The sequence below is a fragment of the Xiphias gladius genome, chromosome 24 (assembly GCF_016859285.1).
Source record: "Xiphias gladius isolate SHS-SW01 ecotype Sanya breed wild chromosome 24, ASM1685928v1, whole genome shotgun sequence".
In the NCBI taxonomy this organism is placed as follows: domain Eukaryota; kingdom Metazoa; phylum Chordata; class Actinopteri; order Istiophoriformes; family Xiphiidae; genus Xiphias; species Xiphias gladius.
Genome location: NC_053423.1, coordinates 7,997,335 through 8,009,626, shown reverse-complemented (window position 1 = coordinate 8,009,626; position 12,292 = coordinate 7,997,335). Strand labels below are relative to the sequence as shown.

At 40.5% G+C, this 12,292-nt stretch overlaps 1 protein-coding gene across 6 annotated transcripts in view; it reads right to left on the bottom strand.

Annotated features, from left to right (window-relative positions):
- Positions 1 to 12,292, bottom strand: part of fhod3a (formin homology 2 domain containing 3a) — a 53,378-nt gene that overhangs the window by 38,505 nt on the left and 2,581 nt on the right. For all 6 annotated transcript variants that reach the window (XM_040121781.1, XM_040121783.1, XM_040121785.1 and 3 more), the window contains exons 2-3: positions 8,922 to 9,031; positions 5,001 to 5,068 (exon numbers count right to left, since the gene is read on the bottom strand). In XM_040121781.1, the coding sequence (XP_039977715.1) occupies positions 5,001 to 5,068; positions 8,922 to 9,031 (178 nt within the window). The remainder of the gene's footprint in view (positions 1 to 5,000; positions 5,069 to 8,921; positions 9,032 to 12,292) is intronic.

The following is a 12,292-nucleotide window of genomic DNA, read 5'->3' as shown; positions in this document are numbered from 1 at the left end:
GACTACTGCTTTGTCACTAGAGACCACCATGTCAGTAAGCTCCTATTTACAGAGATTTTGATTTATGCAGCTCTCACTGATTCCATTAAATCCTCAAAATATCACTTAACAGTGTATGAATACAGTTACTATAAACCCTTGTTTGAACTGAAGAGAGGGAAAAAAATTGGTGTGAGGGCAGGCCTTTTTTGGGAAAGTCTGATAGGGAAAGGCGAGGATAAACAGGCGGACAGACAAGCAACGAAAAGCAGACAGATACAACAACATTTTCGACAGGATGCTAATTTGTTATGTAACAACACAACCAGGGAAAATCAAAGAAAGTCAACCTTTACTCCACCTCAATCTCCGGCCCCCGCCTCTCCTTTACAATACTGCAGGGGGTGATTAGAGACGGATAATTGGGGCACAGAAATCCAGAAGTATAGAAGCCAAATTTAAAAAAAAAAGACTAAATTCCACAGCTCAGTGCCAAAGGATTGAACAGGCTCCAAAACACATGCATGGTCTTTTGTTCTACACTCCAGTTCTTTTGTTTCACCTGCTGTACCACTCATTACAGGGAGCTTTACCTGTCAGATAGCATACCCTCTTTATATTTGATCACCTAAACTGTATTTAATTACTGGATATCCTTCCACTTCAGGAGAAGCTGAGAAATGAGGCCACATGGGAAGGACAAGCTTTGGGATTCTGAAAACATTCTGTTAAGTGGTGTGCAATTTAAACAGTTTACAAATGAGAAAATTACAATTTGCACTCAGCCAGTGAAGCTTTATATGTGTTATTATCATTTATCTTACATGTTTTTCTAACTTTGGTCTTGAATTTACCAATTAGTCTTGTCTTGTATTTTGTTTTTTATGTTTTGTGTAGAGTAGATAAACTAGGTAATGAGGATAATAGAAAACAAACCAACTGAATACTGTTTTAAGTGACCCTTTGACCATTCCTCTAGATCCATCAATCATACCACCAACAGTGGAGTTCCACATTCATGCTCCCAAAAGGATGAGCCCTTTCCGTTTTGGAGACTTTGCTAAAGCTTTGCCAATTGTCAGGCCAATATGTCAATTTTGCACGTGAGCCATGTCATAAAATAATTGTTGAATGGCCGTCAAATATGCAGATGACATGATTGTTCTTTTTAAAACGGATGGTAGATGCATATTACATACTTTAGCCACATAATAACACTGGACATATTCACATGCCTAACAGATTAATTATTGCGACACTTTCGTATTGTGGGAGGAGCATTGATTCCTTCAGGTGCCACTGATGCTCCTAGCAGGCCTCTAGACTTCTAGTCTTGTTATACAAAACTCTTGCTTAGTGTAGTTTTTAGAAAAAAAAATCTCTGGTATAAAAAAAGGTAACGTTCAAATGCCTATCTATCACATTGTTCCTTCCAATTTTCTCCTCTGTCTTCCCCAAGCAACCCTTTTTCGCACCCCTTGCTACCTGTAAGTCTCACATTTAATGAGCAGAGGTTCAGCACTGTGCTGCCTTCCTCGCATGCTTCTGTGCTGTCAACACTTTCTAAAGATAACACCTCCACTTCACACCCACCCCTGAACCCACTTCTTTGCACCCCGCTCAGCCATGGTCCACAACAACTCTGCTGCGACAGAGGCAGCTAAAATTAACCCTTAAGCAAAGGGTTCTGGTTGGCACTCTGACAGGACTGCAGGCCTACTGAGAGAAGGGTTGTTAATATGGGAGAGAGGGCACACAAGTAGTATTTGAGAGACAAAAGAATAAATGAAAATGATGAGACACAACCTAAAGCTGAGGATACTTAGGAAACCCACCCTGCATAAAAAAAAAAAAAAAAAAGATAAATTCCTGTAAAATTGACTACAATCTCCCAGTGGGGGTCATGCAGTGAGTGCTGAGAAGAGCTTGATCATTAGAGTGCCACCAAGGCCCCTCCTGTTCAGACACGTTGCCTTACCCCGGCAGACAAAGTCACTGCTTTGCTAACCATGCCAATCCTCCTTTTCATATATAACAGAAAAACTCATTAACTCTTACACATATAATCACACCCTCACTCACACATACACGCATCACAGAGCATCCTTAATCCCAAATTGGCAAGCCTGCGTGTAATACGATCTTTCCGTTAGCAGTGGTGCCAAGAAATGCCAAGGAGAGCTGTGTTTCCCATACAGTTATACTCATTTTCTCAACTTTGTGGCCTTGGAAGAAGATCAATGGATGACTGAAGAAGGTCGAAAACCCTAAATCTCTCTAACATTTGACCTAAATACAATCAAATCCTGTACTTTTAGTCCTGTACTACCGATCAAAACTGACAGCTGATGAAGCCAGTAGATTAAGAAAATCTGTAAGGAATTGATTCTTTCCTGCATTTTAATCACGAAAACTAAACATGAACCATCATGTGGCAAGATGAGTAATCCATACACTTAATTAAAACATGCAGTCCTACTATACTGACTAACTACTTTGAGACAAAGATACTTGATTCTACAAGCAATCTGTATCCTTGATTATGTCAGAGTTTTCATCTAGTAGATAGTACGGTGACCACCACCCAGGCGATTTGAAGGTCGAGGCCCCAAGGGATTACATAGTGTTAAACGGCTAGATGAGTGGACAGCTGAACCGACTCAATGAAGCAACATTGAGAGGGGAGTGGAAAGTGGTCAGTAGATCTCTAAAGGGAAGAGATTGTCCTGCCTCATTCAAGCTATCTGATTATACGTCTGTTTAATGCAGCCATATTACAACCTGCCACTCCAGAATATCAACTCCAGTCAGGATCTGGTTGCTGCCCAGCATGTGTGCCATGCTGAATGAAATCTGGATTGCAGGCAATATAGTGAGTAAGCTATCAATATGCTTTGGTACCGGGCAAAATTCACTCATGCTCTTCAAAAGGAAATGCACTGCATATAGTGATGACTCAGCCTTTTCTCCAGTACAAAGATATGTTCTAAAAAGAAGCTGTTTTTGAAATTAGCCTACAAGAGACAAGCAAATATAGCTTGACACTGGTTTTCTTCAAACCAAGATGAACCATGGGAAGATCCCTCATACAAGCTTGTGCGTATGAGTAGGTGTGTGTATTACATGTTTGCAGGAATGAGAGAAAGATTTAGCTTACACCACTTCACACTCCATTCACTCAGGCCCAAGTAAGATAAGATATAAGATTGGATCCCTATGATTCTTTAAATGTAATGAAATCTACAAGTGGAATGAGATCATTTGCTTTTTACCAGAGCAAATTAACTTGTTTAATAGTAGTTAATAGTGTAGAATCAACTGTTATTTTCTTTTTACCCTATTTCTGTTTTGTTGTTTTTCATGTCATTACTGGACTTTGAACATGTCTCCCATGTTAAAAAAATAAAATCATAAAACCATCATAAGAAGAACATGTTTTTTTTCTGTATGTACATGTTTTCTCTCCTTAACAACCTCAACCCCACGCGGGTGGGCTTTCACCTCATCACTTTCTCAACCAATCAGAGTCACTGATTCTAGGATCCAGAATTAGCACTGCTATCACTGGCATGGAGAATGTTGACCATGCAGACAAGTCATGGAGGAGAGAGAGTAAGAGAGAGTGGAATGATTTGAAGGGATATGGAGAGACTGAGGTAAAGACAGAGAATGGCCAATAAAAACCCTCATGAGACAAAACAAGAAGGCAAGAAAGAAGTAAAAGAAATACATTGCTTGTCATACGATTGGGCTTTTGACCAACTTACTTTAAAGTAATAAGACCATAGAGGCCAAAATCATCCATGTGTTCTCCGTAGATTAATTTTTCTAGATCATTAATATAGACTTACAGTATAATGTGACTGGCTGGGTTGGCAAGTAAAGTTGTGGGAAAATGCAAATATGCTGATGTTTAGAAAATATATTTACCAATGTCACCACGTTCACCATCTTAGTTATCATGTTAGCATTTGCTAATGAGCACTAAACACAAATCACAGTTTAGGCTGATGGGAATGTCATTAGCTCTTAGTTTCATTTTGGTTGTAAACCAAAATCAAACTTTGACCTGATGGCGATGTGACATGAAAACTTAAGGTATCATGAAGTTATTACAATTTATCCTGAGGGGGACAGGAATGTTTGTACCAAATTTCATGGCAATCCATCCAATAGTTTCTGAGATTTTTCAGTCTGGACCAACTGACTGACAGAACTACATTTCCATCTCTGGAGCTCTACTGAATATAGCAGTGTGAAAACTCTACCTATCTAAAGGTTACTTTTGGCTTGGGGGTAATTGTAGTTCATCCAACATGGTCTTATGTTAGAGATAAAAAAATGACTGAGTATCACGTTTAAAAATATTTTTTGCCTCTGTGTTGATTGACAGCAAGTCACCCTCTTAAATTCATCTCTTATCATTCCCTTCCTCATCATAAATTTCTCATTCAGTTCTTTCTCCTTGTCATGACATATTTCCCTTTTGTGCTGCTATCCTTTTTAAAATCTTTTTAAATCTAATCTTTTATGTTTTTTCTTTTTTTTTTTTTTTAAATCTTTTTAACCCCTAACTTTCAGTGATACTTATACCTCCCTCCCCGTATCCTCCTCTACCCTACGATCTGTGAAGACTTCACCAGCCCCAGAAAGGAGAAGCTGAGCTGTGATACCATAGTGCTACTGTGATAACAGTTACAGCCACATACAGTACACATATAAAACTTCCACTCACTTTTCTTTCTCTCATGTAAAAGTGCTCAGCACACATGTTTAATGCAATCACTGACATGATCTCAAAACTACACTGAATTTGGAATTTCACACACCAGTCGAACCTGCGTCTGAGTTGGAGGTCTCAGGTCTGACCCCAGCATGTACAACATGTAAACCCCTGGATAGCCATCAACACATGTAGTACAGTGTGTACTCATGCTTGCTGATCTGTCTAACTGTGCATGTGTGTGTGCCCAGGGAGAAACGTGTAAAGCATATATATAAACATGTCTCAAAGCACTCACCGATGCAGGAGTGTACACGGACAGTCAGCTGGGTCCGTAAAATAACACTATGCTTCTTCCCTCTGGACCTAAGAGAGAGCATGCAGCGAACAAAGAGATAAGCAAACAGAATTATTATAGATTCAAAAATATTTTGAATAAATAAAAGCAACAATTTGACTAATGGCCAAAGCTAATGTTTCATTTCTGTAATCAAGTATAACTTTCTTGGCACTAGCAAATTGATCTCGCTTGTTTTAAGTATTTTTGTTAGTAATGTCAAGAAAAGTCAGATTTTAAGACACAATATGACACAAATTATTTGTTATGATGGACCTTTTTCGTGGTGAAAAAAAACATTGGACTGCATTGGATTAGTACCCCTATACTGATACACATCTGAGCCTTGAGGACAGACAGCAGAACTGCAGGAGCAGACACAACACATATATACACATCTATACACCTCCACATACCATTGTGCCAATGAGCACACATTCACACACAGCATATTTCCAGTGATAAAAAAATGAGTACACACAAACATGAAAGTACAGTATGATGGTATTTTGAGAACAAGTCAAACTCTCTCTCCTAACCTTAGCCCTTATCTTCCAATCTGTAGGAGCTAATCACGGGATGCCATCACTAACATGCTGATAGCATCCAACCCAAGCAGCTCTGATAACGCACACTGCTGGAAGACACTCGTTATGCATAACATGCAGTAAGGATAGCATACACCCAAACAAGAGAGCAGCTGGCCTCCTATCCTTCTGTTCAGCTCTGTTATCAGCTGTCCTTCGAAATAGAGCAAAATGTTACCACAATCTGTTGAGGTGCTGATAGAGCAAATTCATCTTTTGCACCTTTCTGATAATATATTGTGTGAATCAAAGCAGAGACTCAGAAAGACTGACAGTCAGAGAACAATGGGAGAGAAATTAAAGTCAAACTGGTAAACACTGGGTGTGAGAGTATTCAAGAGGATTCAACATTTTTTATTTATATGTTTGCAGATCATTCCAACAGGTTGGATAACAAGTTGGCATTAGTATCAAATTATATCTCTTTAAATGCCTGCATCATAATCTACAGACATTTTCATCCCATTATTTGCCTAACTTTCTTTCAGTGGAGGCATGCTCTGCGCTGTCCTGTCCCAAGCGGACTTTGTTTACTGTCAACTGCGGTGAGCAGGGTCCCACCACAGCTGGAATCTCGTTACATATTTGATGTGTGGGAACATAAATTCTGAGTGAAAATCAGCATATGCTCTTTACGAAACTCTGCCCATTTTTCATTCAAGGGCAAGTTTCAGTTTTCCTGTTGTAGTTTGTCAGTAAAAAAAATACAAAAAATAGGCCTTATTTGTATTTCTAAAAATATATATATTTATATAACACCTGACCAGTGACCATAAGCCAACCATGATACCAAGATACACACAAGGCAAAATTGTTGTTATTAGTGTGAGATTAGAGAGTATCCAGGTTCAGTAGGCAATGACAGTTAATGTGACTATGTGACTAAAAGCTACAGTATAAATACAGCACAGTACCATAACAACTGAACTAGGCTAGTCATTATCAAAGTTCACACAAATTACTTGACAATTTGTTTCTGACATTAAGTATGCCTTGTAGCTGTTACAGCAGCTGTCAAAAGCTGCCTGATTTTAAAGCAGAGGTAAAAGATGCATCGTCAGGCTGGGATATTGAGAGTGATTAGTTTATTCATTTTTTGACACTATATAAATAGTGTTCATCCAACAGAGGGAGGACAGGACAGGCTTAGCAAGAAACATCCATCCTCAGCCTTTGTTATTTTCTGCCAAGAAAGGTCCAAACCCAATCCAATGTGTGATTCATTTCCTACTGTCAGTACAGTATGACCTAGGTCAAAGCCTCTGTTTGATAGGATGACAGACAGGCCGGTCCAATCCAACCAGTTCCACAAGGTCTCAGCCACTCCAGAAACACACAAATGCCTTTCTTCACCTGTCCATCATCTGTCCAACAGCTCACCAGGCGCACACCAAAGACACACACACAGACAAACAAATAAATGTACACATGGAAACAAGCGCACACAAACAGACACAGAAAAAAAACAGGCTCTGTGGGTCTGCCATCACTTGTCATGCCGCCGCCCTCTGTCCCCAAACAGATCAACACACCACAACTCTCCAGAAGCGCACGCTGTCGCAGACTAACATATGAAGCCACTTAGCAGCTGCTGTCTCACTGTATTTCTTCACATGACAATGCTTTGTGTATATAAAGGGCTTTTAGGTGACACAATACTGCCCATGTTGGAGGCAACGGCTGAGAACAAAGACCACTTCTGAAGATGTGACTTAGCCTCAACAGCAAAGTCTAACACAATTTTTCTAGCTACTCTTACTGTGACCTAACTAATTCTCCACTGATAATGTTACTGTACATCACCTGTTATACAGCTAATTAGCTAACGTTACAACACCTGGTCAGCTAAGCAACAGTGGCTCAGTGTGAAACTGCTGGATTTACAAAACAGTTAAGCACCAAACCTGCAGCTAAGCTAGTTAGTAAAGTTAGCTATAGGAAACTCACTTGTTTGTTAACAATGTTAAATTTTACTTGGTCAGTTAGCTTTGTATGGTTTGTTAAATCAACTAGCTCGCTGGCTAGTTATAAAGAAAAAAGAAGCTATTAAAGTTAACTGTGTAAACTAGCTAGAAAAGCTGTGGGTAGCCATAGCACTACAGAGAAGAAAATTGTAACTTTGTGTGATGGCATGCTTTTGGAAACAAATTCAAGCTAAATTATTCAGTCATATATTTTCAGTAACTTACTGTATAACTCCTCAGTCATGACTTGCATCTTTTCTTAGTTGAGGTAGCTAATATGTTAGCCTCGGGTTTTCTCACAGTGTTTTACGGGAGGCACGCCACCTACTTTATGCTGAATAAAGGACCATTTCCCCTAATAATATAAAAAATGAAGACGCTTTTAAGAAATCAAAAATAACCTTCAGGGGAAAGGGTAGATATGCTGTTGTGCTGCCAGGAGTGGAAAATCAAATTGATTTGATTGATTGTGTTTGGATCATTTATGGCAGATCCAGGATCAGTTTGCTGTAATACACTGAAATACAGTACTGATAACGTACAATAAAATCTGCTATTATGGAAATCAAGCTGAAACATGCTTAAATTATTGAGCATTTAGAAGTTTTCAGAATTGTTGATCGTACAGAGGGCTAATTTATCGTACAAATTTGATAATTATCATACACCTGCCAACACTGACGTGCAATTTCACACAGCAAATGACCAATACTTATTAGTGTTGCTATTGTTTCGACCGCAGTCTACTAAGTTGATGACAAGACAAGATGTGTCAGGATCTAGGTGGCTTAGCACTTCTGCTATACAATTTTCAGGGGGAAATTCTGAGCCCTAATGGCAAGTTTCCATTTTCCATTTCCCCTGTTGACCCAAAGAGAGATAGCTGGGATATTTCAGTGATGAAAATGAACCACAGCAGTACTATAACAAAGAGGTAAAGCTATTTCCTCCAGCATCCAAGGTTGACAGGTTTGTGAACTGTGAAACCTTGTCACAAAGAAGACCAGAATAGCAATTATTATAAAAGTACAGTGAGAGCTGTTACTGTGAAAGGGAGGGCACATCTGTCTCGCTTTCCAGAGCGCTTCATACTTTCCGTGAACTTGTGCTTCCAAGAAAACCATATCCAGCAGCTTGTGATTCTTCCCATTGGATAAGAATGGAGAAACTCAGAAAAATGTGTGCGGATGCGTGTGTAAGGGAGAGAAAAGGCGAGGGGACTCATCACTTTGTCTCAAATGATTAAAGATATTTTGACGGCGAAAAGTGAAAGTGTATGTGTATTAAGAGTGTGGTTGTGGCAGAGGGGGATAAATGTGAGTCACTCTCACCCTGTGTCGTCCTGCTGAAAGCCCTCCAGCTCGTCCCTTTGCTCAGCCAGAGAGGACTCCAGATCCAGATAGGTGCCATTGTGGGACAGCTGGAGCGTACAGTCATCAAGCTGTGGAAAAGACGAAGAAAGAAATCTTTTTAATACAACAGATTTAGTAAATGAAATGGACCTGAACTGAACAAATCTAAGAGGGAAATGCAACAGCTCAAGTGGTCCCCTCTTAAAATTGGCATTTATACCTATATTAGGGATGGAAAATATGATTGAAAAGTTGGACGTACAGAGTGGCATGTGAAATTTCCCTTGCAGTGTTGTACATACATATGAACCACCCACAGGAATGACACTGGTTTCTTGGCTCACTTTTTTAATGTTCCCTCACTATGTGTGTCCACATTTCAAATAAAGCCAGTTTACGGGGCAGGGGTTTGAACACGAGTGTGTACAATGGTCCATGAAAAGGGGGAGAGCCGTATGCAGTGTGGCTCTGCTTTCAGCATTACAAAGCTGTTAAGGGAATTAACTAGTAGAGACATAGCCATAAAGGCTGCAGAACATGAAACTAAAACCAGATTTCAGTGCATTTAAATCCCAGCTGTGAGGAATATGACACTTAAATATTGTTCAAATCATGTATAATATGAAGCTCTGGCACATTTAAGTCTTTATATGTCATCCACACACACATAATTACAAGTGTACATTTATGCACATGAGAGATTGTGCTATGTTCCTGTTTTTCACTTCTCAAGAACAAACCAATCTTGTGCCCACGCCATCTGCGACTGCATGATCTAAGGTAACACTGCAGAGCGCCCTTTGTCAGAACTGACCCACTATGCTGTGTAATGAGAAACCCTGCTGGGAGTGAGACCAGGTGCGCCGTAATATATCTGCACGCACTGGCAATGATGTTCATGCGTAGAGTCACAAGTTGATAGCAGGTGCACACTGCCATCCCAGAAACGCTCATTAAAAGTAACATACATCATTATGTTGCAAGAACCAGCTATGAGCATTGCAACTTAGTGTTAAAGCTGTTGTTGTATGAACAGTTGAATGGGATCTGAGTAATGAGTTGAATTAGCATTCAGAACCTCAGTGGTATCGGTGGGTTTAACCTAGCTCGGCCTCTGATGACTTACTAAATGCCCCGTGGCCGTCCGGTCAAGCTGCATGACGACACTCACTGACCAGCAGAGACCACAGATCACAAGACCCGCTGCTGCTCTCTGTCCTTCCCTCCCTATCGCTCGGAAACACAGAGACACGCTGTCGGACGGACTCACAGCATAAATATAACATTGCTATATTTACTCTACTCTGAGGCAGCACGCACACGGGAGCTCAAGGGTGGGTGTGTCCACAGGGTCTGGGAGTTTATGAGGGGCACTGCAGAGGTGTTACCGAGGAAAATCTCAGAAGCTCCGTGCTGCCTGAACTGCCATGAGCTTGGCAGTAACTACTACTCTACTCTATTATTCATTATTTACGCAGTCCCAGAGCATGCCCTATAAGCAAAGGATGTCACTTTGGGTTCACCTCCATCAGAAATGGACACATCCTTACTTTAAATTTTAGTCAGTTAGGCCTAATAACTACTTTACCACTTTTTCCCAGGTAAACCATAATAGGAACAACTATATATATGCACACTTATAGTCCATAAGAAAAAGTTAGTGGAGAGGAGGAGGAAGTCTTGTGAAATGAGGTTGACAGATGAGGAGAAAGTGAGTGGAGCTTGAGTGGGGCTTGTCTTTTACTATATTAAATGCTGTCTCGAGAATGGCAACATGTACACAATGATAATGCCAACATGCTGATGTTTAGCAGGTATAATGTTTACCATGTTCTCCATCTTAGTTTAGTGAGTTAGCATGCTAACATTTGCTAATTAGCACTAAACACAAAATACAGCTGAGTTAATGGGAATGTCAGTAGCTTTGCAGCTATCGGGTCATAAACCGAAGTATGACAAAAGCTGAAATTTTAAACTGATGATGGCGCTGGATGACTAATTAAGGTATCACCAGTCATCACAATTCGTCCTGAGGAGTCGGACACTAATGTGTGTGCCATGGCATTTCATGGCAATCCATGCATTAGTTTTTGAGACGTTTCGCTCAAAAACACAAATGCAAACTTCATGGTCGCGCTTGAGGAAAAGCTACGATCACCAAAGTCAAATGCATTCCTCGTCTTGGAGTCATGAATGTCTGTACAAAATTTTGTGCCAATCCATCCAATAATTGATTAGATATTACATTCCGGCAGAAGTGTCACACAGACCAACCAACGGACCAACATTGCCTGCTCGGCTGCTAGCATGGCTAAAAATATTCTCCAATCAAAAGGAAAAATAATGCAAGCATTGTAGTGCAGATATTTTAAGGGCCATCTCTGTAGTCTAACCTCAATTACACCATCTGTTGAACCCTAGTGCAATGTCATTGTTATTCACACTTCTTGTGCCAATACAGCATGTGAGATTTGGTAAATCTCAGATTGAGGTTTGACCAAGTAGAGGGGGGGTGGAGACAGTGAGCGGGGTTAATCATGCCTTGTCCCACTGCCCCGATTATTATGTAGTGATAAGACAAAAACATTTCTTGTGCCCAATCTGTCAGCATTATTCAGCATTTTCATCAGTATTCCACCCATATGTAACAGTGTGTCATGCCCATTTTTAGCACTTCAGTGCAGCTCTCCTTATCTCTTTGAAAATCCCCCATTCTCACACACATTTCACAAGACAGAGCCCCGCCACCACCTCCACCTCCAGCTTCCCTCTTTCTTTTGCTGCTCCACTTCATCTTCGCACATTACTCAATCCTATAAATACTGCTTGGACGGCAAGAAGCGATTCCCGGACCAACTTGAAACACAATATGTTAACAGCTCACTCTCGAAAGGGTGTCTCTTTCCTAAAACACTTGGTTTGGGTAAGAGGAGTCAAAACATAACAAAACACATCATGCTGGACGAGGGTGGCTCTAGAAGGAACCACAAACTCTTCACACTCAAGGCTCCAGGACGGGCCAGGGAAACACTTAGGGGCTAGTATACTTTACACTCATTTAACGAAATTCTCCCAGAAGAGCAAAGCAAAGGAAAAAAAATAGGTGTGGGGGGGTAGGAGAGTAATTACCTCCAGGTTAAAACAACACCGAGCCTGCTGGCGACCACGGTGGGTCGACAGTTAATGATGCACTTAAGCAACTTAGACAATGAGTTTTTAAGAACATTTTTGTGTCAGAATTAGAGCTGCATAGGATCGGGCTCTTTGAAGAGCAGGGGGGGAGGGCGTGTTCTACTTGGCTATTAAATCTCCCAATGTTGCTTTAATGGGAAGCCTTTGGTAACGAAATA